Below are 27,765 nucleotides of genomic sequence, written 5' to 3' on the forward strand. Positions count from 1 at the left end.
GATAATCAGTGGAAGCGACAAAATTGGGTGTTCAAAATATTTAAAAGATTCTTAAAACTAATTTCGAAATAACTGACTTGGATTTTTTATGATATTTTTTGGGCATAGAAGTCACTTATTCCCCTAAAGGGTACTTATTATCTCAATCTAAATTTGCTTCTGATATTATCCTCAGGTCTGGAATCACTAATGACAATAAGGTTGACACTCCAGCAATGACAAATGCCAAGATGAAGATCATTGTTGGGGAACCTCTAGATGATCCAACCCCTTATCGACAACTTATTGGAGCTCTTTCTTACTTGTCTATTATGAAACTTGATATAGCACACATTGTACACATAGCTAGTCAGTTCAGCATGCTCTCTCATCTGTTAACATGAGAGTTGTTTTGCGTATTTTTAGATTTCTTAAAAATTATATTTCTAGTGGCCTTTTTATATCATCTACGTGTGCACTAACCTTGCTTGCATATACCGATGCAGATTGTGGAGGAGATCCCAACAATAGACACTCGTGTTTCTATGTTTTCTTAAGTGAATCGTTAATCTCGTGGAGGTGCAAAAAGAAGAATAAGGTTTCTCTTTCTTCAGTTATGCTGATAACAAAGAATGATATAGGTGTTATGATTCTAAAAATGGGAAATTATACATCTCTCAAAATGTAACCTTCTTGAAAAAAAAATTGTAAGGATCAACCGAAGGAAGTAACCGAGTACTCTTTTTAGTTTGATCTTGTTTTAAAACAAAGATATTGACAATTGTGATTACGAGCATGATTTGGAGAATGTTATTGAATTGAGAGTCTTTGAATCACTTGATGAATTGTCTCACAATAATCAAACTTGTATTCAATATTCTAGGTGAGAAAATCAAAACTCTCCATGTGCACTTGAAAAGTTTTCTAACCTTAATAAAGATGAAGTGCAAATTAGGAACTCATCTAGACCATCAAAACCTCCATCAAAATTTGTATCCTATGATTCTTTTTCTTTAAAATACCAAGTGTGCATAGCGCTAAATCATGTAGAACCCTCATCTTACGCTCAAGCCAATGAATACCTTGAATGGGTTAAAGGTATGAGAGTAGAACTTGAAGCTTTGTAGAAGGCTCAGACTTGGTCTATTCAAAATCTCTCACCAAGAAAGAAACCCATAGGTTATAGATGGGTATATAAAATTAAAACTAAGACTGATGGAACCGTTGAGTGATATAAAGTTAGGCTAGTTGTAAGGGGATATTTTCAAAAACATGGCATTGATTATGAAGAAACGTTTGCACCGGTAGCCCGTTTGACCACGGTTAGAACTCTTACTGTAGTAGCTTCAATTAAAAAATAGTCTATATATCAAATGGATGTTAAAAACACCTTTTTAAATGGAAATCTTATGGAAGAAGTGTATATGAAGGCACCCCCCGTACAAGTCTTCCTCAAGGAATGGATCTTTCCCTACAAAAGGCAAAAGGCATTATATGGGTTGATACAGACACTCAAAGTTATGTTTAGTATTGGTTTTAGATTTTGCTTGACTGACACTACTCTGTTTGTTAAAAGTTATAATGCAGGTACTGTTATTTTGTTGCTCTATGTAGATGATATGATAATCAGTGGAGGCGACAAAAAGGGAGTTCAAAATATTTAAAAGATTCTTAAAACTAATTTCGAAATAACAAGGATTTTTTATGATAGTTTTTGGGTATAGAAGTCGCTTATTCCCCTAAAGGGTACTTATTATCTCAATCTAAATTTGCTTCTGATATTATCCTCAGGTCTGGAATCACTAATGACAATAAGGTTGACACTCCAACAATGACAAATGTCAAGATGAAGATCAATGTTGGGGAACTTCTAGATTATCCAACCCCTTATCGACAACTTATTGGAGCTCTTTCTTACTTATCTATTATGAAACCTAATATTTCTCACATTGTACACATAGCTAGTCAGTTCAACACGCTCTCACATCTGTTAACATGAGCATCGTTTTGCGTATTATTAGATATCTTAAAAATTATATTTCTAGAGGCCTTTTTATATCATCTACGTTTGCACTGACCTTGCTTGCATATATCGATGCAGATTGTGGTGGAGATCCCAACAATAGACACTCGTGTTTCTATGTTTTCTCAAGTGAATCGTTAATCTCGTGGAGGTGCAAAAAGAAGCATAAGGTTTCTCTTTCTTCAGTTATGCTGATAACAAAAAATGATATTGGTGTTATGATTCTAAAAATGGGAAATTATACATCTCTCAAAATGTTACCTTCTTGAAAAAAAAATGTAAGGATCAACCGAAGGAAGTAACCGAGTACTCTTTTTAGTTTGATCTTGTTTCAAAACAAAGATATTGACAATTGTGATTGCGAGCATGATTTGGAGAATGTTATTGAATTGAGAGTCTTTGAATCACTTGATGAATTGTCTCACAATAATCAAACTTGTATTCAATATTCTAGGTGAGAAAATCAAAACTCTCCATGTGCACTAGAAAAGTTTTCTAACCTTAATAAAGATGAAGTGCAAATTAGGAACTCATCTAGACTATCAAAACGTCCATCAAAATTTGTATCCTATGATTCTTTTTCTTTAAACTACCAAGTGTGCATAGCCCTAATTCATGTAGAACTCTCATCTTACGCTCAAGCCAATGAACACCTTCAATGGGTTAAAGCTATGAGGGTAGAACTTGAAGCTTTGGAAATGGCTCAGACTTGGTCTATTCAAAATCTCTCACCAAGAAAGTAACCCATAGGTTATAGATGGGTATATAAAATTAAAACTAAGATTGATGGAGCCCTTGAGCGATATAAAGTTAGGCTAGTTGTAAACGGATATTTGCAAAAACATGGCATTGATTATGAAGAAACCTTTGCACCGGTAGCCCGCTTGACCACGGTTAGAACTCTTACTGCAGTATCTTCAATTAAAAAATAGTCTGTATACCAAATGGATGTTAAAAACACCTTTTTAAATGAAAATCTCATGGAAGAAGTGTATATGAAGGCACCCCCAGTACAAGTCTTCTTCAAGGAAAGGATCTTTACCTACAAAAGGCTAAAGGGATTATATGGGTTGAAACAGACACTCAAAGTTATGTTTAATATTGGTTTTAGATTTTCCTTGACTGACACTACTCTGTTTGTTAAAAATTCTAATGCAGGTACTGTTACTTTGTTTCTCTATGTAGATGATATGATAATCAGTGGAAGCGACAAAATTGGGTTTTCAAAATATTTAAAAGATTCTTAAAACTAATTTCGGAATAACTGACTTGGATTTTTTATGATATTTTTTGGGCATAGAAGTCACTTATTCCCCTAAAGGGTACTTATTATCTCAATCTAAATTTGCTTCTGATATTATCCTCAGGTCTGGAATCACTAATGACAATAAGGTTGACACTCCAGCAATGACAAATGCCAAGATGAAGATCATTGTTGGGGAACCTCTAGATGATCCAACCCCTTATCGACAACTTATTGGAGCTCTTTCTTACTTTTCTATTATGAAACCTGATATAGCACACATTGTACACATAGCTAGTCAGTTCAACATGCTCTCACATCTGTTCACATGAGAGTTGTTTTGCGTATTATTAGATATCTTAAAATTATATTTCTAGAGGTCTTTTTATATCATCTACGTTTGTACTAACCTTGCTTGCATATACCGATGCAGATTGGGGAGGAGATCCCAACAATAGACACTCGTGTTTCTATGTTTTCTTAAGTGAATCGTTAATCTCGTGGAGGTGCAAAAAGAAGCATAAGGTTTCTCTTTTTTCAACTAAGCTGAGTACCCGACTATGTCCACAACCACAATGAAGGTGGTTTGGCTGAGAAGACTGCTGGCTGATATGGGAGTCACCATACTAGGAGCGCCAAAGATGTGCTGCGACAACAAATGGGTTATCTACCTTGCCAGCAACAACACTTTTCATTAAAGAACAAAGTATATCGAAATAGACTACCACTATGTGCGGGAGAAATACCTTCAAGGGATCATTGATCTGCCTTATGTCACATCAGAATACCAATTGGTACTCTGATGTGACATAAGGCAGATTAATGACCCTCTTTGCTCTTAGATTTTACTTCTTTCTAGGCAAACTTTTGGTTATTTTACCGTAAGTTTGAGGGGGATTGTTAAAATTGTACATATACAGTTATATACTATATATATCAGTGTTATTAAAAGCGCGCCTCGCCTCAAGGCGAGGGCCATTGTGCCTTGAGGGGCAAGCATAAAGCGCAAATGCCCCAAGGCATGCGCCTCATATGCCTTGAGGTGCACGCCTTGGGGCGAGGTGCGCCTCAAGGTGAGGCGTATACAGATCTCTTTTGCGGTGAGAGAGTGATATGTAAGGAACCCAGAAAAACTATCATTTCTACCCAATCTTGCAATCCAGAAGAAGACGAAAACCAGAAGTAAAATATAGGAATCGTGGAGATAGAGCAAGGTTCCCGAGGTGGGTGCACTACGTACCGTTTGGAGAGCATGAGAGGGCTTCCCATGCTGGATAAACTCGCGAGCCAATGCCAGTAAACCCCTCATATTCGGTGATCCCTCGTTCTGAACATATGAAAAAGAAGAGGCAAAAGCATCTCTCTCTCTCTCTCTCTCTCTCTCTCTCTCTCTCTCTCTCTCTCTCTCTCTCTCTCTCGTAAAACACTGCCTTCTAATCAATACCTAAGATATTGATGCTTCTCGATCTCTCTCGCCCTTTTTGGGTTGTCTTCTGATGAGCCTATTTATAAGAAATTGCAGGATAAAATGGGGTGTTGCATTGTGAATGATAACATAATACCCAAATTGATTATAGTCTTTTTTTACTAGGGGAATTTATCCAACTATAACACAAGTATCATGTGTTTTAAAAATATCATGATTTTGTTGTGATTTGCAAAATTCTATAATGTAATGCCCTAAGATTTAAAACAATTTCCCCTCTTCTCAAAACCCTTCAATGGGAACTTGAGGGGGGGCGATCAAGGGCCTCTCTATGAGAGACCGAATTGCCAGAAGCAATTCGAGTGCCATTGTTCGACGGTACATCACCGAAAGAAACTTCATTTAGGGACTAGTTTCTCAAACCTCACCAAGGTGGTATCCCATGTTGGGGTCCTATGTCAAGCTACCCAGGATCGAACCCCGATGTCACATGGGGCTACCGTTGCTTTTACACATGTTGTGGCACGTAAGGCTGGGTGGTCGTGTCCCCAACCCAGAGTTTTACCTTGTAGGGAGGCAGGCCCGCTAGTGACTCGGTTCTCGATGAGGCTTCTCCGTCATAAAAAAATTTGTTCTTTCAATTTTAGTCCTTAATATTATTATTTCCTATGTGACTAGGAAAAATTTAGAATAGAGGTCCTGTTTATGCTATTTTCCAAAACAGATCTGTATACTGAATTTTTGCAATAGCCGATTTTCTTCTTGTTGGTTGTTGCTTTATCAATAAAGCAATTTTTATTTATTTATAATTTTAAATATTTTTTATAGTTTTTTTTAAATTTAAAAAAAAAATTGAGGCTTACACTTTACGCCTCGCCTCAGATTTTGGTGGAGCGCCTCGCTACGCCTCAACGCTTTTCACAACACTGATATATATACAATAATATGTATATACATGTATATGTACATATTTAATTTTATATTTATTTATTTTTTGGGATAGATTTGGACTTAGTCAAACTAAGTTTAACTAAGCCTTCCCAGCCCCCAACGTCCCAACAGCTAGAAATCTAGCCGTTGGGAATGGGCTTGCTCTCCTTTTTCTTTTTGTTTTCTTCCGTCTAACTCCCCTTTATTATGTCTATATAGAGAGGTCTTCCCTTCCTAGTAATGTATGCTTTTAAACAATCTCTCCATTAAATAAAATATCTATTTTTATATTGTCATTTGTATATTCCCTTTGTGAGTGTGTTCTTTTAGAACACTTTGTGGTTCCCTTTGTGGGTGTTGAAAGTGTGTTCCTTAGATAACACTTTTGTTATCTACTCAAGTTGAAGATTGGTGGACTTTTGGTTCATTATTGAAGTCTCCTTAAATCTTTACATTGAGTTCATATGTTACGAATTCTCTAAAATTAACTAAAAATCAGGCTTAAAATAATTAAATTTTTATTTTAGAAATTTGGCATTTTCTTGTTTGTGGTTTTCTGTATATTATAATCCTCCTCAGATTGGTGCATCCTCTAATTTACCCCTTTTGTGCAGGAAGCACTGTCTAAAAGCAATGATGTCTTTGAAACATTTAAGCAAGAGATGGAGAAGGTAGATTTCTTTTTCTAATGAACAATTTCATGGTTAATGTGAAGTTGTTCCCTCAATGTTCATTGACAATTGTCATGGTTACATTATACTCTGTACAATTGTTTATCTAAGAGTTTCTTTTCTCTGGGCATTGGACATATAAGATGGCAAAATCAATCAAGGAACTTAAGAAGGAAAACACTTTCTTGAAGAACAAATGCGAAAAGTCGGATTTTACGCTCATAAAACTTGTTGATGAGGTAAGAAATGAATTAGTTTATGTTTGAGAAATGCATGATTGTGTATTGTTCTGTATCATCTTTAGTTTCTCAAACTTTCCACCTGGTAACTTAATTATTCGGGCTTGTTTTACCAATGATGGCTGCATGTCTCCTGTGTACTTCAGCTGCTTTTCATTCTATGAACCCTTCTTCTGGATTCATGTTATTTAGATTTAAAGCCGCATGACTTTTTCATGTTGTAATTCCCATGAAGCTTTGTTCTTGTAAACTTTTTGTAACTTATGTTTTGCAGTGTATGTACATATGTACATACATATGAAAAGTCAGATCTTACACTAAACTTGTTGATGAAGAATGAATTGTTTTACATTTGAACAAATGCATGATTGTGTATAGTTCATCTTGTATCAGATTTGTTTCTCAAACTTTCCATCCGGTTAAATGGCTTAATTGTTTGCATTTGGCATGGTTAATGGTTGCATGTTTTTGAACTAATATCTGTTAACCCTTCCTCTAGAGTCATGCAATCATATATAAGTGTGTGTGTGTGTGTGTATTGATACCAGAGATAGGTGTCTAAGCTATTCCTTGGGATTTTTTAATAGAAATGAGATGGAAAATTGGAGAAAATTGAGAAATAGGGATAGAATAGTGGATCAGGTTGGCTGGTTTGGATCTAAATGGATGGATCAAGGTCTAAGGTTGGGTAGGGAACTCTCTAATGCTATGAGAATGCTAAAATCCTAATATTAGTGACACTCTAATCTTTGGGAGAATGTTCAGTCCTGGAATCCAAGGATCCATTCCTACTATTTTGACCATATTGAACACATCCATGGGGTCAGATTTGATCAAACGACCTCCTCACTCGGAGTTCCAACTAGGGAGAGAGAGAGAGAGAGAGAGAGAGAGAGAGGTTGTAACACTTTATCTCCTGAACTGTCCTAAATGTTTGAAAAATGCATAAACACAGGTGTTTGCTTAATCTGAAGTTCCAGGTGTATTCTAGTTCTGTATAATTTGCAGAGTAGAAAACATGCTTTAGATGAGGTACTTTTCATGCTTAGATGTGTTTTTAGTCACAAGTTCAATGGCTCATATCACACTAAAACTTGATGACGAAAAAAATCAGTGGTTAAATTGATTCAATTCAAAGCACAGTTTTAGTAAATTAACAATGATAAACATGTGAACAAGTTTAGAATAAGCAAAAAATCGCCTACAACTATGTTTTTTTGAAGTGTTAGGATGTTTAGGAGAACAAAATTGTTTTTGAGATACTATGTGTGTGCATGCCTGCGTTTTTTTAAAGAAATTGGACCAATTCAGATCTGATTACTCTATACCCATGTGAATGAGAGTTTCTTTCAAAAATATAAATTTGTGTGAAGACTTAATGAAATATGCAGAAATACAAAGGCCTTTGAGGGCTTACATGATAATAAACACAAAGTGCACATGCACATACACAAGTCCAAGTAAAGGGCAATACAAGAGCACTAAGGCACTACACAAGCACTAAGTGTATACAAGACATTAAGGAATTAAAAAGAACACAAGAATATAAAAAATATACATTTTATTTAGCATGAATGCTTAAGAGAAGCATTAGACAATGAAGGGGGACAAAGCCCCTATTTATACACAAGCGGCAGTCTCAATAGAGCTGTTGGAATGTTCCAACAGTTCTATTTGATATTTGACCAAATAGTCCCTATAAAAATAGAAAAAAAAAATAAAAAGAAAATAATAAAGTAAAAGTACTAATGTGCCCCTAATGAGCACTTTCTATTACAATACTTGTAAAATGATGAAAATACCCCTAGAGTGTATAACCTATTACATCATTATATATATATATATATATATATATATATACAACTTAACACTCCCCCTCAAACATACGGTGTAATATACCGAAAGTTTGAAAATACAAAAAAAGAATCAATGGGAAGGATCCTAGTCTTCAAGTGTCTTCAATCTCTATGATGCATTAAAGAATTTTATAAATACAAGTTTTCAAATGTCTTCATTGGTGATCATCCCCAAATGCCTTCATCAACTATCTCCATCTTCATAGTAAGATTGAAGATATTCTTTTCTCAATCCATCACATCTTTAAGAACCTGTAGAAATAACAAAACAAAGGTTTCAACTACACAAAAGAAAATATTCTAACCAAGTAGTTATAAGGTTTTAAACAAGAATAACACACAAGTAGAATTTTTAAATAAAGTAGCAATAATTTTAAGATTTTTAGAAACATTAGCATTCAAGTCAGATAAGAGGAACATACCTCAAAGATAAATTTTTATGAAATCAACATTAGACAATCATAAGCCCAAAATCAACTTATTTTTCGAGAAAACATAAATATTGATGACATGCGAATTTAATTACTAAAGAACATATAAATTATCAAGAAGAGATAAACATTCATGCATTAATAATATCCCAAAGTTTTAGAAAATCACTTCAAATAAAACAAATCATCAACAACATGCATAAAAAGTATAACAATTCAAAAAAAAAAACTTCAATAAAAGAGGAGTTAATTAAATTTATGTATATAATAATATGATGAATATGAAACATATGTATATGAAATTACAACATATTTAATGCACATAGAAATGAATGAGAGCAATCTCATAAATCACAACCCATTAGGATTCACTCACACAACCTAGAATATGTTTAAGCACAAAGAACCAAATAACAATCTTATAATATATATATATATATATATATATATATATATATATATATGTATATATATATATATATGAAATGCACACAAGATACACAAAATTTTATCAATAAACATTTTTCCATACAAGGAAAAACATGTAGAAAAAACATTTAGAAATTTCATGGAGAGATTTTTTAAAAATCTCACGTAACAAAATGAATGATGTTTATAAATCTCAACAATAGTTCGACCACCGCAAGCAATCACCTCACTAGACCTCCAAACCTCCAAATTCAAGTGTATCAACTACTAGAATAAGAGCACAATCACAATGCCACTTATGGGCTAAACAAATACACAAAAAGTGTGAATAACCAATATATGCACATAACTCACCAAATTGAAAAACATTTCTCGTCTGCATAAAATGACACTCAAAATTCAAGTGTATCAACTATTACAACATGAGTACAATTATAATGTCACTTATAGGCTAAAAAAATACAAAAAGTGTGAATAGCCAATGGATGCACATAACTCACCATATTGAAAAACATCTTTTGTCTACATAAAATAACACTTAAATAAGAGGCATAATAGGAGAAAACATACAAGGTAAAACTGCTTGTAATGAAAAAAACTACTGTCCTTAAAAAGAATAAGGATATCAATTTTAACAGTTGTTCGAAACACCGTGGTTTCAAAAATAGTTAGCCATCACAGATAAACATAATTATAAGCATCCAACATAATAATAATAGCCAAATAAACACACTCATAAAACCAGAGATCAAACAACTGTCACTTGGAGCCAAATTATAAACCAACAATCTAAACTGACAAAAAATGAGGTGCGCACAACTCACACCAACAAACATCTTTGGTTCATCCAAAGCAACATGGATTTGGAGGCCAATATCAATCAAACCCAAGACTAGTGACATATCACTCATAACCCTTGGGAATTTAGATTGATAAGATGACATTAGGTGCAAACATAACTCACCTCAGCGGCTAACTTGGAATACCAACAATAATGAGTTCAAAGATCAATCAACCATCAATCAAACCCAAGACCAGTGACAATATATGTAATGCCCCAAAATTTCAAACTTGCAAACCCTTCAGAAAACAGGCAAGAGAGTAGAAAAAATCTCTTTCCTTCAGAGTTTGTTTATGAAATCAGCGTAAGATTTTTCTTTTGTTAAATCAGAAGGCAAGCTGACAACTTTGGGCACGTTAGCTAAAAGAACCAAAACTCACAAAATTTCGAATATCCCAAAGAAAATCCGTTACAAACCTATAACGTCCAGGACGCGAGCTAAGAGCAGGAAGAAGTCTTGAAGCCATCTTGCAATCGCGCCATCGCCCGTTGTGTACCTAATCATCACCTGTACACATAAAATGGGTTAGTTTCGCGAAAAACTAGTAGGTGCACAAGAGAGACTACAAGAAACTGAATTAAGTACATTTAATTCAGTATGCTAAGTAGTTTAAAGCAGATAAGCAGTGCAAATGGGTAAGTAGTGCAAGCGAGTAAGCAGTGCAAACGGGTAAGTAGTGCAACAAGGTAAGCAGTTCAAAGCAAGTAAGCAACGCAACTGTCAAAACGTAGTAAGACGATTCATTTGATCGCAAGCTATGAACTACCACGCAATAAGCTTGTTCTCGTTCCTAGAACGGGGTCTCTGCACCTAATCATTATCAGGTCATCGTTTGTCGCTCTCACTATTTCTAATAAACTTTGTCCTGAACAACCTTAAACTATTCCCATCTCTCAAGGCCTTACGCGGCCAACTGTCACCGGTTATGACTCACCTAAGGTGTCCTACTTTCTGAGAAAAGTCCACCCTTCCGTAGAAGGTCCAAAACATAATCATCATTTAAAATCGCTAAAGATCTGATTCTCACATTAGGGATCAACATGTAATTATGCTAAAACAGAAAGCCAAAACTATAGATTTATAATTGGCTTTCTTAAACAATCTCAGAAGATCATCACAGCTCATCATAACTTTTTATGGTAAGCAAAAACACAAGATCTACGTCGGATCGCTCGATCCGGGAGATATACGACCTGACAAGGAATTACCGCCCTAGAGGGTATACCTGGTCTTAGACCATACACTTCCTCACAGGAGTTCATCGTCTTTGTGGCTACCCATTCGTGGATAGCGTACATCCTCACAAAGATTCTACCGTTCTAGCCGGATTACCAGGTCTTGGAAATGTATAACCTCACAAGGAATTCCGCCCTAGATGGTATACCTGGTCTTAGACCATACACTTCCTCACAGGAGTTCACCGTCTTTGCGGCTACCCGTTCGTGGACAGTGTACATCCTCATAGAGAATCTACCACTCTAGCCGGTTACTTGGTCTTGATCATACACGCCCTCGCAGATAATCCTTTGAAGGTTCGGTCCTCAATAGACACCCTACTCAGTGATACATGCATCAATATAATCGACTGCTCTGAACCATCGACCGCTCTTGGGGTCAGTAACAACAATATGGGCACAAGCATGTAAATCAGCAATATGCATCGTATCACTTCACATGGTAAAACAAAACACAAGATCACACATTCCTCCAATAAGGTTCCATGAACATATTATCGCATACTTCCAACATTTCTTATCACGTGGTATATCAATCACATCACACAGAAACATATAATACTACGCATTGTGTTATTGCCACAAGGAACATTGCAATCCTCAAATAGGACCTCAAAGCATGCGTAAACGACACATGAGAACACGCAGATATGGCAATCCAGCTGATTCTATAGGCGAAGATTTACTAACTTTATCAGACATCCAAACAAAACAACTGAATAAGACAAACATTCATAACAATGCTCGCGATACGTACAATTACCATCAAATGACTTAGTTCATCAACAAGTAATTAAATTAATCGTAAGGCATAAACCATTGCATCGCAAGCCATTCATAAGCTATACATGACAAGCAATCATACAACAGAAGTTATATCACCATATATAAGTAGCTTATAAGACAAGTGGCCACATCAATCCTAGTTGCCACCAGTTCGTAGATCACGAGCTGTATGCAATCACATCAATCATAAGAGACGCAAGCCAACAAGTGCTACGTTGCAATAAGCACCAAGCAGTTCGATCAAAGGGTAAAGCAAGTAATTAACCAGTGTGAACAAACTTTATGTTTCGATATTACTGGCCTGCGCAGGCAAAACGTAGAAACAACTGAAACTAGTTTGGGCGTCTGTTATTCTATGTATTTTCAATAACTCGAATAACTAGTTGAGTCCGCTCCAAAAGGGACGGCTTTAGCCGAGAGAGGATTCCCCAGAGGCTGATAAGCAGTGCTACGGATGCATCCAACTTCTGCAGAAGTGTTGAGCTAACTATTGTAGCCCCTTTCCCTTAACTCCAATGACTGGGGAGGCCGGATCATCTGCCCGTAGGGTGGTTGTTAATAACTTGTCCATTGAAGTTTTGTACCGCTCTGTCATCTCCCTTGAAAGACAACAAGAAGCGAATAGGTATGTTAGGGGTTGCTTAACTAACGTCCCATTCTATGTTGTGGTCTTTTACCCACTCGAGCATCTTGCCTGTGAAGGCGAATGTGAGGTCATTTTATGTGATTACAGCATTGTGCATTTAGCACTATTCGAGGTCGCACAACCATCTCATCCAATCATCGCAGTACTAGCATGTAGTGCACGACTACAAGTACTCTAGGATGAAGGGGGTAAAACTCCTCAATAGGAGCCTCAACAGGAGTGTTTCACAAAGATGTAATGTTTCTCAAACTATACTTTGACATTCTTTGTCTTTTGAAACAGCCAACAGCTTGTACCAACATTTGGCATGTGATTATCTCGAATCTCATCCGCTATCGGGGTATCTACATGCCTCGCATGACTCGATACCGACCTTGATAGACGGGATACGGGTTTCTCAACAGAACCCTCGCTAAGAAGTTCGCTCAAACCCCCAATTTGGGATCACCCGAGATATGCCCAATAGACGAACAAAACCCACCAATCACATCCTTCCAAATGCTTCGATTTGGGGCAGCCTTTGATGCTTTTGCACAGATCCTTAAAATCTCAAGTCGACTCTGCAGGATTGCGTACATGAAGAGCCAGGATCCTTGCGAGGTATCCCTCTCCTTAGACGATGATGTATCACTAGCTCCCGACTCAACTCTTGTCGCAAGAGGGAGAGTGGTAGATGCCTCTTGCATTCCCCACGAGGATGCCTCAAACATGTATGCAATGAGCGAGAACCTGAGCGTCATCTACAATAGCAAGGCAGTAACAACACATGCACAAGCAAGAGCCTGGGCGCAAAGCGCGACGACAAAGTAAAGACTGTGAGCAGGAGTGCAACGCAAAACCTTTGCACGATGCGCGATGGCAAAGTAAAGAGTGTAAGCAGGAGTGCAACGCAAAACCTTTGTGTGATGCGCGATGGCAAAGTAAAGACTATAAGTAGGAGTGCAACGCAAAACCTTTGTGTGATGCACGACGGCAAAGTAAAGACTGTAAGCAGAAATGCAACGCAAAACCTTTGCGCGATGCGCGACGGCAAAGTAAAGACTGTAAGCAGGAGTGCAACGCAAAACCTTTGCGCGATGCGCGATGCGCGATGACAAAATAAAGACTAACAGAAGGTAAAGGACAAGGATCGCAAAACCGCATCCTTGAGTTAAATGCGTACTCGTATATATATATATATATATATATATATATTTAATGGTCTCTTTTTAGTTAATTGAACTTAATTCAATTGTCCGAGTCTTTCGTGCAATCTTCCCCTACCTTTGGGAGTTGCAAGCTTGCTGGCATCTGCAAGTGTAAGCGATGGACGACTCAGGTCGCGGAGCGCGAGCGGGATCCGTCGTACGAGCTGCAAAAGTGACGATCTTAGCAAGCTAACACCAAAAATAGAAGGTCAGGGGCATTGTCGTCGTCCTGACGTAAGGGATGCAAAGGCAGGGGCCCCGTGCCCTTGCTACTATAAGCGCAAGAGGTAGGGGCTGCGAGCTCCTGCTGACCTGCTGACAGCAAAAAAAATGAGGTAAGGGGTTGCACCCCTGCCCTCAAAAAGCAAGGGCAGGCAGGGTTGCGCCTCTGCCTGACAAAGTAGAAGAGAGGCAGAGGCAAAGCCCCTGCCTGTCAATAACGAAGGGGAGGCAGGGTACTTCGCCTCTGCCTGTCAAACATGCAAAGAAGCAAAGGCTTGGCCCCTGCCTAATCATTACGCAACCAGGTAGGGGGCGAAGCCCCTGTCTGACGCTAGAGAAGAGGGAGGCAGGGGGCCTTACCGCTGCCTGTTGAAAAACAGCAGAAGCAGGAGTGATGCCCCTGTCTAAAGAGAGAAAAGGGTGCAGGGATGGGGATCGACCCCTCCCCTGAACAACGAGGGTGCAGGGAGGGTCGCAGCCCCTCCCCTGAACAATAGAGGGAGGAAGGGGGGTCTTGGCCCCTTCCCAGCGAAACACGGAAGCAGGGAGGGGGTTGACCCCTTCCCTGCGCAATAAACAAGCAGGGAGGGGCTCGACCCCTCCCTCTGTATAAAAGACAAGCAGGGAGGAGCTCGACCCCTCCCCTAACATCAAGGGACTGAGGAGGGGGCTCGACCCCTCCTCCTACATATTACGAAAGCAGAGTGGGGTTGAACCCTCCCCTGCATAGCACGTAGGCAGGGAGGGCTCGAGCCCTTTCCCGCAACAAACAGAGGCAGGGAGGGTTGAACTCTTCCCTGCGCAACAAAAAGGAGACAAGGAGGGCTCGACCCTCCCTGTGAAAAAGAAGGGACAGGGAGGGGTCTCGACCCTCCCTGTGAAAACAAAAGGGCAGGCAAGGGCCCCAAAACCCCCTGCCAACCCTTCTCATAGGCGGCAGGGATTTTACCCCTACCAACCTATCGGCTAAGTGGCAGGGGCTCGACCCCTGCCGACTTACCTCAACAAGAGGTAGGTAGGGGGGGGGGGGGGGGGGGGCTTGCCACCTTGTCGTCCAAGGCACGAGCAACCCCTCCCCTGAAGCCCTACGCCCAAGAGAAGAGGCGATGCAGGCGGCAGCACTGCCGCCTGCCGAAAAGAAGAGGGGGAAAAAATGAGGGGAGGTGCGCAGCACCTCCCTCCCTGGCAGACCCAGAGCCACCATAATTGGTGGCTTTGGTCCACCGACCCTTGAAGAGGAGAGGAGACAAAAAGAAAAAGGAGAAGAAGAGAAAGGAGAAAAAGAGGCGTACCTGGGGGTTGCCGGCGTCGACGGAGGGAACGAAGGCAGTCGACGGCGGCAACAACGGAGGGGGTCTCCGGCGAGCAGAGGGAGCTCCGACGTCGGGGGCTCCTCTACGAAACCGTAATATATGAGATAGATAACTCAAGTAACATTAAAGATTTAAGATACATACGGTGTCAAGGTTTCCCTTGAATCCAAACCGCATAACGATCACGAACCTTCACAAAGCACAAACTTGAGCTAAAGAATCTCAAGACCCAAAAAAAGCAAAATACCAAGAAGGATTTCTTGGCTCGGATACCATGTAATGAAATATGCAAAAATACAAACAAAGGCCTCTATGGGTTTACATGATCATAAACACAAAGTGCACATGTACATATACAAGTCCAACTAAGGGACAATACAAGAGCACTAAGGCACTACACAAGCACTAAGTGTATACGAGACATTAAGGAATTAAAAAAAAACACAAGAATAAAAAATATATATATTTTATTGAGCATGAATGCTTAAAAGAAGCATTAGAGAATGGAGGACAAAGCCCCTATTTATACACAAGAGGCAGTCTCAATAGAGTTGTTGGACTGTTCTAACAGCTCTATTGACTAGTCAACTCTATGTTGACTAATAAAAAAAGAATCCAACAACTCTATTTGGTATTTGACCAAATAGTCCCTATAAAAACAGAAAAGGATAAAAAGAAAATAATAAAGTAAAACTACTAATGTGCCCCTAATGGGCACTTCCTATTACAATACTTGTGAAATGATGAAAATACCCCTAGAGGGTATTACCTATTACATCATTATAAATAGAATATATATACATGTACAACTTAACATTAAGGTCATTATAAAAGATTATAAACAAGTGGCATCGTGGATATGTCAGTTAGACCTATAGCTCTCATTTTAGTTGTATCCATGAATTGGTACAGGTCGTAACTTGCCAATGTCATATCAAATAGCTACAATTAGCTATGGATCAAAGGTCACACCTGGCCTACCAGTTGTGTTGAAGACTTTGAGTGTTTTTTAAGCATAATTTAGGAACTGAAAAACTTGTTAACTGCAACTTGGAGGTGAGTATCAGCACATGCTTGTGCATGATGCGACACAGCTTATTTCAGGTTCTATGGTGAATTTCCAATAAATTAGCTACCTGCAAGTTCTATTAATGGATACCTCACATCCACCAATTTTTACTGCTAAAATAGGATGTAGTGCATTACCCCAACTTAACTAGGGTTCACCTGAATTCTAATTGTGAAACCAGTCACAAACGTAATACATTGACCACAAAGTTTGAGTTTCATTAATTAATTCTGTACTGGGAAATAGTCTTGGCCATAAGTTATCATGGACTGATAATTTAATCAATCCATCCTACATATTATGGTAGCATAGAATTTTATCTGCATATTATAATTAGGTCAATGTTTCATGTTGCAGATAAAATAATTTCATGAGAACGAACTTAATTAAATATATTTATTTCATGAAAACTCATTAACAAATCAAGGAATGAAAGGCACATAAACCTAACAAAAGGTGTTCATATACCATGGCAATACATGGAGAGAGAGAAGGCTAGGTCTCTTTGTAAGGGGCTGTTGTATTGATTCTCTTTCTGCACTAATATGTGACAGATTACATGCAAGGTGGAGTGTTGAATATTTGGTTGGTTTTGTAAGGAAACGACTTGGAATACTGGAATACATTAGGTTCAATAATGAACCAATAAACATGCACATGAAGTGTGAATACACACACCCACTAATGGGTAAACAAAAGCACGAAATGTGCCAACACATAAACCCACGAAGGGGCAAAGCTACAAAGGCTACAAAATATACATCTTCATTCTGTGGAAGGGGGTAAAAACCCTTATTCTACAAGAGGTAGAGCCCTCAAATATATAGAGGGAGAACAAATGAGAGAGAGGGGCCATTGGGGCTCCCTTCTAGTCGTTGGGAGCCCCAACGGTCATATTAATGACCGTTGGGGCCCCAACGACTAGAAGGGTGGGCCCCCCAATGGTCCTTATATTTTGCAATAAAAAGAGAAAAAGAAAGAAATAAAAAGAAGAAAAATAAAATGTAAAAAATACAATCATATTTCAATTGAAATATGTGTAAAAGGAAAAAAGACAAAAATACCCTTATCGGGTTTTACAATGATATGTCAATATATATATATATGAAAAGTTACATTTTAACACCCCCCTCAATCTTTGCGTGGGGAAACGAAAAGATTGAAGAATACACGAGGAAAAATCTTCAAGGCTTCAAGAATCTTCAGTAAGGATGCCATGGAGATTTGCAAATATTTTCCTCTAATTGACTTTAATGGAGAGCATCTTCTATGATCTATCCAAGGTACTTCTTTTCATCTTATCTTCAAGATCCTGTGGAACAAACCAAAAAACGGTCCAAGTAAAAGATATTTTTGCACTTTAATCAAGTGAAATATTCCAAACAGGATGAATTAACCAAAAACCATATCATATGATTCATCCAAAAGTAATGGTGAAAAAAGACATTCTATGCATAGCAAAAACACAATTATTTTATTTGAAGCACAGGATTTGACAGAACAAGATAATTACTTATGTATGCAAAATGATTTTAGAAAACCAATTTTCATAATCATATACCATATTAAAGAGTGAGCGGAAACGAATTACAAGAATGCATAATGCATTCATAAGGTCCAACCAGTGTTATTAAAAGTGTGCCTCAAGGCGCAAAAAGCATGCCTCGCCTCAAGGCGAGGGCCATTGTGCCATGAGGCGCAAGCATAAAGCGCAAATGCCCCAAGGCGTGCACCCCATATGCCTTGAGGCGCACGCCTTGGGGCGAGGCACGCCTCAAGGTGAGGCGTATACAAATCTCTTTTGCGGTGAGAGGGTGATATGTAAGGAACCCAAAAAAACCATCGTTTCTACCCAATCTTGCAATCCAGAAGAAGACGAAAACCAGAAGCAAAATATAGGAATCATGGAGATAGAGCAAGGTTCCCGAGGTGGGTGCACTACGTACTGCTTGGAGAGCATGAGAGGGCTTCCCCTGCTGGATAAACTCGTGATCCAATGCCAGTAAACCCCTCATATCCGGTGATCCCTCGTTCTAAACATATGAAAAAGAAGAGGCAGAAGCATCCATCTCTCTCTCTCTCTCTCTCTCTCTCTCTCTCTCTCTCTCTCTCTCTCTCTCTCTCTCTCTCTCTCTCGTAAAACACTGCCTTCTAATCAATACCTAAGATATCGATGCTTCTCGATCTCTCTCGCCCTTTTTGGGTTGTCTTCTGATGAGCCTATTATAAGAAATTGCAGGATAAAATGGGGTGTTGCATTGTGAATGATAACATAATACCCAAATTGATTATAGTCTTTTTTTACTAGGGGAATTTATCCAACTATAACACAAGTATCATGTGTTTTAAAAATATCATGATTTTGTTATGTGATTTGCAAAATTCTATAATGTAATGCCCTAAGATTTAAAACAATTTCCCCTCTTCTCAAAACCCTTCAATGGGAACTTGAGGGGGGGCGATCGAGGGCCTCTCTATCAGAGACCGAATTGCCAGAAGCAATTTGAGTGCCATTGTCCGACGGTACATCACCGAAAGAAACCTCACTTAGGGACTAGTTTCTCAAACCTCACCAAGGTGGTATCCCATGTTGGGGTCCTATGTCAAGCTACCCAGGATCGAACCCCGATGTCTCATGGGGCTACCGTTGCTTTTACACATGTTGTGGCACGTAAGGCTGGGTGGTCGTGTCCCCAACCCAGAGTTTTACCTTGTAGGGAGGCAGGCCCGCTAGTGACTCGGTTCTCGATGAGGGCTTCTCCGTCATAAAAAAATTTGTTCTTTCAATTTTAGTCCTTAGTATTATTATTTCCTATGTGACTAGGAAAAATTTAGAATAGAGGTCCTGTTTATGCTATTTTCCAAAACAGATCTGTATACTGAATTTTTGCAATAGCCGATTTTCTTTTTGTTGGTTGTTGCTTTATCAATAAAGCAATTTTTATTTATTTATAATTTTAAATATTTTTTATAGTTTTTTTAAAAAATTTAAAAAAAAAATAAGGCTTACGCTTTACGCCTCGCCTCAGATTTTGGTAGAGCGCCTCGCTACGCCTCAACGCTTTTCACAACACTGGGTCCAACATTGGACAAACATAACCTCAAAATGAGGAATAACACAATGGTCCACTAAGGGACACCACAAGAAGCCTACGAAAGAGGCATAAGTTGCACATAATTTATTGAACGAGGGCCTAAAGGCCATAATGAGTATATGCATATAATATCATGAAATGAATCAACACTTAAAAGAGTCATTAATGAACATGCTTTAATCATACTTTAGTCAAGTAATATTACTTGAGCTTACAAGATAGAAAGACGAGTGTTATTGATTTTGGCAATTATTTTGAAAGCGATTTCAAGAAGGAAATGCTCAAGTGCATAAAAGGAGTGTATAAAACACAAGAGTTCAAAAGGTTTTAAGTTTACTTAAGAGGCAAAATAATGAGTGTTATTTGAGTAAAGAACCTTACACATTTAGGAACATCTCACTCAAATGATTGCAATTACAAAAACTCATTTTGCATATCAAATACAAAGGTGGTCAAAACCATAAGCACTTAATATATAGATTAAATGTCAAAAAATCAATTTGATTTTAAAATATGCATATTAATGATATGATTCACTTGTATCTTTAAAAGACAAAATATGAATGAAATTTCATAAATTTCAACAATAGTTCATCCACTACAAGCAACTACTTTATTAGTCCTCCAAAACCCACAAATCAAGTGTGTAAGCTACTAGAACAAGAACATAATCATAATGTCATTAAAGGCCAAAAGACACACAAAGGTGTGTAAAAACACCTCTTGTCTACATGTAATAATACTTGAAATGAGTGTATCAACGACAAGAACAAGATAACACACGCCAATATGGACCAAAAACATATCTTGTCTTCGTAAAAAGACACTCAAAATCAAGTATGTTCAGCTACTAAAACAAGAGTATCAAGCAAACCATGGGCTAAAACACAATACATCTCTTGTCTACATAAAATGGCACTTGAAATGAGTGAAAGAAGTCAACTATGGGCATACATCTCAGCGACTACAACAAGGACACAAATGCCAACATGGACTAAAATCACATACCATGGTGTGAATCAACGTGCCTTGTCTACATATAATAACACTCAAGACAAGTGTGTTCAGCTATTAGACCAAGCGAACAAAGCCAACAAAGGTGTAATAAAAATCTTGTCTACATATGATGACACTTAGATAAGAGTTTTAAAAGGAAAAGACTTTTGAGGCAATAAGACTTGTAATGACAAACATATAACAAATAAAACATTGATTTTAATATACCTTAAAACATTTAAGGTTTCAACCATCATATATTCATCACAGGTTCACATAATTAAGAGCATCCATAAAAAAAATTGCCAAAAATAAATGAGTGACACACTCATAATTAGAGATCACATAACAAGTCATTTTAGGGTTAAACAACAAGTTGGCAACCTAAAATGACATAACACGAGGTGCCCATAACTCACCTCAACAAACATCGCTAAAAAAAACAATAATAAGGCCAAACAAATGATGCATCAAACAACCTGTGATGAATAAATATAAATGTCATAAAAAGGCAAAAAACACTTTAAGGAAACATTTTTCAAATAAAGATCCAACATAATCAATCACAACAATATGTCTTATAACAATAATTTTGCATAAAAACGAATTATGCTTAATCATGATCAAATCTTTAAAACAAAGTCATTTATATAAAAAGGCTTATTTATGCCACAAACACAATATAAAATATTAAGCAACGTCACGTGCAAGAACCGATTTGGAATAATCCAAGAATCAAATCAAGCCTTTAACTATGATAGATATAAAGTGCAATTATATGCACATCAAATGATAATAGATGCATTTTTATGCAATACAAGATGTCGAATGACAATAGTCTTAATATGAGCAAATAACAAATTTACGACAACATAAGCATTCATAAAGATGTTAAGATTATGAAGTTTGAAAATCTCATGAAAACCACTATTGTAACTTTAAAAATGATGTTCACAACCAATCTTCTCACAACAACCATGAAATCTTCACAAAGAGTATATACTCACAAGAAGATTACAAGGACCGAAAGGCCTCTCAAAGAGAGTTCAAACACATAATCCCCAAAGGAGGGTACACACGAAAAGAAGAAAAACTTCATTAAAGTGGGAGAAATCCCAACAAAGAAAAATAATAAGATTGCACTATGGCATAAATCAAACATTTATTGATGAGGAGAAATTCATATTTTTATAAAAAACACATGACTTAATTGGTTATAACCGACTCTTAATGCAATAAGTATGCATCAAACATTAATGAAGATCATAAATTTTATAATGAAACACACTCTTGAAATTAAATTGAGGAACCTTTTAAGAGTAAAAAAATGCAAAGAGAATAACCATATTTCATAAGATCATTTTAAAAACTTAATTCAACCGGTATTATAAGATGCCTTCTTAGTCAAATATTGCTCATATGAAAATGACACATTAGGTAGGGAAATCAAAACTTAATTAGGAATTTTTCATAGATAATATATGTCAATCATTTTTCAAATAGACGATATTATGAGAAGCCTCATATAGGACCTTTTAGTGGATAAACACATACCTTCAATACGAACCAATCAACTATGACGAGAGTGTAGAAGAGTATGTGATCAATAGTTTTACACTACATATCTCATAAACATTTTAACATAACTTTCTTAAAGACTTACCTTTCATGTTAAAGGTATTCTTATAAACAAAAATAGGTATAAAATATAAGTTCAAAACTTCAATGGTCATAAATTTTTACTAACCCATTAAAGCATGTTTTGAGCAATCATATATTTAATTTTTCGAAAAAACAAGTTCACCGGTTTTAAAAAATTTCAAAGAAAGACATACAAAAATGTATAATATACGAAAATAGTTCAATGGAATGTTAATAATCCAAACTCATAATGACAAAGAGAACACATATGCAAAACATATCTAATTCTTCATAATGCACGACACTTAAAGGAACGGAATGCATACCGAATAACTTTAAGAAAGAAAAGAGTGAGAAATGAAAACTTCACCATTTTTCTTTAAAATTTCTTGAATAGCATGCTTCCCGATGCAACAAAGAACAACTCGATCCCAACGGAGCTCTGATACCATGTAAGGAAACGACTTTGAATACATTAGGTTCAATAATGAACCAATAAACGTGCACATGAAGTGCGAATACACACACCCACTAATGGGTAAACAAAAGCACGAAATGTGCCAACACATAAACCCACGAAGGGGCAAAGCCACAAAGGCTACAAAATATATATCTTCATTATGTGAAAGGGGGTAAAAACCCTTATTCTACAAGAGGGAGAGCCCTCAAATATATAGAGGGAGAACAAATGAGAGAGAGGGGCCATTGGGGCTCTCTTCTAGTCGTTGGGAGCCCCAACGGTCATATTAATGACCATTGGGGCCCCAACGACTAGAAAGGTGGGGCCCCCAATGGTCCTTATATTTTGTAATAAAAAGAGAAAAAATAAGAAATAAAAAGAAGAAAAATAAAATGTAAAAAATACAACCATATTTCAATTGAAATATGTGTAAAAGGAAAAAAGACAAAAATACCCTTATCGGGTTTTACTATGATATGTCAATATATATATTTGTATATGTATAGAGATATATATGTACATATATACATAGTATATATGTACATCTCTCTCTCTCTCTCTCTCTCTCTCTCTCTCTCTCTCTATATATATATATATATATATATATATATGAAAAGTTACATTTTAACAGGTTTCTGTGTATTCATTTTGATCATTGCAAAGCTGCTAGATCCTACAATTAAATTTGATACGTGCAAGGTGGAGTGTTGAATATTTGGTTGGTTTCTGTGTATTCATTTTGATCATTGCAAAGATGCTAGATCCTACAATTAAATTTGATATGTTCATGGATGCAGCAGTGATCTTTGAGATCACTTTCATTGCTCCCAACCATCTCCTAAACTGATCATATTTTTTCTTGTCATACTTGATGAGGTCTTTCCATAAAACTTTATGAACTTTACAAAACAAGCCCCCACAGTTGTTCTTACAGTGGTCCATCTTTCGGTAACAAAGGAATCCGTCCCACAGTAAGTGTTGATCAACACATCATCCAGTCCAACAACCAGGTTCCCCAAAGAATTAATACTGCTGCTATGTAACACCTTTCATCAACTAATTGTCACATAAAAAAAGCGTCAGCCTTTAGCATGTGAGACTTGAAATCACCCCTTTTGCCAACAGCTTGATGTTCTGATCAAGTGGCTGGCATATGGGTCCAACCTCTTAAAGATTTATCAGACCTCTGTTTAAGTGTTAAAGGTAAGAAGATGGAGGCATTTTGTTTATTGTCAATGGAAACCAAATTATAGAGGCGATGTAGGTTGCAGAGCTTTCCAGAGCCATGTATTGTAATATTGTTATTGTACTCTTTCTTATTTAGGCGTGTGGATTAAGTTTTGGCAACTGAGGTTCACAAATAAGATGTGTTTGGCAATTGATTTTATCGTTAATGATCCTAATCAATATTTATGTGAAATAAGCTACTAATAACTATTTTTCAATGTAACGCCCCAAAAAACCAGGACTTGTAACTTTTTAGAATAGTTCATAAAGCTTTGAAATCATACAATAATCAGAGTTTAAATAATACTTCAGTGGAAAATGATATTTTTAAAACCACAAGTCAATGGACCTTGAGCGCATTACAGCGTAAACTTTTCTTTTGTCAAATCCCGCACAACCATTGAAATCAAATGGTTTAGAAACGGAGTTTCAATAATTGAGAATTCGTTTGTTGAAACCAAGAAGAAGCTTACTAAAACAGTTTTATTAACTCACGGTTTAATAAAAGAGAAATTTTGAAACACACTTTATACAAAATTTACCAACATGTCCTCAGGAGCGAAACGTCAGGGAAAGAGCTCTATCTTGACCTCATCACGCCATCGTGCCATCACAGACTGTATTACCTATCCAAAACCTGCCCATAAAATGGGTCAGTTTCACTAAAAATTGGTAGGCGCACAGACAGGACAATATTGAACATAATTAAGCAGAATAATTTAATATGTCAAGTAGACAGGCAATTATATAGCAATTTAATTTCAACAGATTCACAGAGCAACTATCATGAGCACAATACTAAAATTATTACAAGCATTTTACTGACACAAGTAGGCTAACTATTACAAGCAAAGCACTGCACAAGAAAGTTAACTAGCAAAATACAATGCTTCATCAACCACACACACAATTCCATACGTATTGAACCTGTTGTACCCTATAACTTTCATATGTGCATAATTGAACACATTGTGTGATCGGATTTAAATTATGTTTCGATATTAACTGGCCAAGCGGGTACGCACAAGGCACGACTCTAGAAACAGCCTAGACTGATTTGGGGGTTTATTATACTATGTAAATTATGATAACCCGAATAGCTGACTGAGTCCGCACCTAAGGGGACGGTCGGTGATCAAGAGAGAAATCCCCAAAGCAGCATAAACAATGGATGCATCCCAAACATGGAGAGCTACCACATAGGATAATTATGGTAGTCTCATTCCCCTAACTCCGATGACTGGAGAAGCCGAGTCTTTTGCTCGTAACTGCCATTAATGGTCTGTCCATCGAAGTTTCGTACCTTTATGTCCTCTCTCTTGACAGGAGTCAGCGATTCGAATGAGTACATCAAGGGTAGTTAACTGAAGACCCATTCTACATACTCTGGTCTTTTGACCAACTCGAGTATCTTGCCGGTGAAGGCGAAAACATCACTTATTTAGGTGATCACAACATTTTGTTATTTGCACTCATCGAGGTTGCCACAACCTACTTATCCAATCATCGCAACGTAAGAAGACGTACTTGTCAAAAAGTACGGTCGTACTTGTCAAAAGTACGACTACGATGAAAGGGAAATGGTTCCACAAAAGAAACTCCAACAGATCTTATCTGCAAAAGAATTAATACAACACATCATGGCAAGATAAGTCTTGAATTCAATTCAACAACATTTTTCATATTTCATGATGCAAGGTCATATCGGATCTCTCGTCCGATCAACAAAGTACTTAACATGTTGTGCATGTCTAAAAGTACGCTATACTGAACCAGGGAGGTGTGTGAGCTTCTCAAAAGGAACACCCAACACACAACTTCATAACGATCCAAAGAATAAAGGAGTGCTCATTTGACACAATTCATCCTTAAAAGTCATAATGCCACATTAAGTCATTCACGCAAGGCACAACACTATCAAACTCGCATCCAAAATTTATCTTAGTATCGACATGTGACACTAGATTGATAAATAAAGAATGGGTCCTTCAACAGAACCCCACTCATTCATATGCTCATGCCCCTGATCGGGGTTATTCGAATTGGGTCGCAACTCGAATCGGGGTTATAAAATATTTCTCCCAAGTGTGCGGACTTGGGAGGACTCAAATGCAACTTCGAAATCCTGCGAGGATTAAAACTTAACTTTGTAAAAGTTGTGTCATTTGAAGAGCACTGGGTTCGCAGGAGGAAACCCTTTTTTAAAAGAACTATAGCGCACAAGTGCAACTTCTAGTGTTTTGAAAACAAGTGATAACAGGATAGGCACAAGACTACATTTATGTAAGTACATATTTACCATGAGTGTGAGCATATGCAGGTTATAACATGTCAACAATCAACTCTCGACTTGTGATGCCGCACATCGAGGGAAAGGCACATAAGTAATACACGAGGTACCAAAACCATACATTGACCACTTAGACAGGCAAACACATAAGGTCATAAGTAATACATGAGACACGAAATCGTACCTCACTCAAAGGAAATATGCAGGCAGAAATGTATACAAGCAAACAAGGGCATATGTATTGCACGAAGTACGAAACCACACCTCAAACTCATAAGCAACTATGCAAAATAATGATCGAAGAATGAATTTGTACCTCGACCCATGAGCATACAAACATGATAATACGCAATGCAGACAAGAATAATACGTCACGCAAAAGCAATATAAATCTAAGTACAACTAGCATGGACATCTTAATTATTTCAACTTAATTACGTTCATCAATTGCCCTTTGTGCGACTTTACCCTACCTCGGGATGTCGTGCAGCTGTGTGCGTCTACGAGTGTAGATGATACGAGGGTTGGGCCGTGGAGCGCGAACTGGACCCATTGCGTAAATCTGCAAGAGTGTGAAATATTCAATTATGCTAATATAATTAATGGTGCGACTGAGGCATTGGTAGAATTAGGTGACAGGGGACGAGCCCTTGCCGACGGCACTAAGGCGGCAGGGGGCGAGCCCCTGCCGACAGCAGCGAAGCGGCAGGGGGAAAAGCCCCTGCCAACGACAGCGAATCGACAGGGGGGCAGCCCCTGCCGATAGCAACGAAGCGGCAGGGGTCGCGCCCCTGCCGACGGCAGCGATTCGGCAGGGGTTGAGCCCCTGCCGACGATGGCGAATCGGCAGGGGTCGAGCCCCTTCCGATGGCAGCAAAACAGCAGGGGAGACAGCCCCTGTCGTCAGCACCGAAGGGGCAGGGGGCTAGCCCCTGCCGACGAGAGAGGGATCGGGGCGGCAGGAGCCATCAGCCTCCTGTCGACCCCTTCGCAGATCATGGCAGAGGGGAGGGTGACAGGGGCCAAAGGCCCCAGTCGAGCTTGAAAAGAAATGGCAGGGGGCATCGGCCCCTGCTGGGTTTTAAAAGAAGAGGGGCCGGGAGACAGGGGGACGACCGACCTCCTGTCGGTCGCCCAATCTCTCACAGGGAAGAGAAGGAGTAGACAGGGGCCCCATAGGCCCCCTGTCGGCCTCTGATGGATACGCAGGGCGCGACAGGGGTCGTGCGCAGCCTGCCGGCCTCCCTGCGAACCTTTAAGAAGGGGGAAAAAGAAGGAGGTGAAGAGGGAGGGCACGGCAGGGGCCACCGGCCTCCTGTCGTGCCTTTCGGCGAGATGACAGAGAGAGAGGTGAAGGGAGGAGACGGCATACCTGGGGAGAGGATTGCCGGCGGTGGTTGCAGCAGCGGCGGTGATCGGACCAGCAGGAGGAGGCGTCGGTCGGGGTTGCCGGCGAGGCTGTCTCCTGAAGGGAACGAGAAGGGGGGCGGGGCATCGATCCTCCCCTCCCGCAACGCTCTTAAAGAGCT

At 38.3% G+C, this 27,765-nt stretch overlaps 1 protein-coding gene across 1 annotated transcript in view; it reads left to right on the plus strand.

Moving 5' to 3' along the window:
• LOC149839615 (alpha-taxilin-like protein) overlaps positions 1–27,765 on the plus strand; it is a 152,695-nt gene that overhangs the window by 123,881 nt on the left and 1,049 nt on the right. Inside the window, exons 10-11 of the mRNA XM_090002677.1 lie at positions 6,216–6,272; positions 6,416–6,511. Coding sequence (XP_089858803.1) covers positions 6,216–6,272; positions 6,416–6,511 — 153 coding nt within the window. The remainder of the gene's footprint in view (positions 1–6,215; positions 6,273–6,415; positions 6,512–27,765) is intronic.

Source organism: Nuphar pumila, chromosome 4, assembly GCF_984573655.1.
Source record: "Nuphar pumila chromosome 4, dmNupPumi1.hap1.1, whole genome shotgun sequence".
NCBI classification, from domain to species: Eukaryota; Viridiplantae; Streptophyta; class Magnoliopsida; order Nymphaeales; family Nymphaeaceae; genus Nuphar; species Nuphar pumila.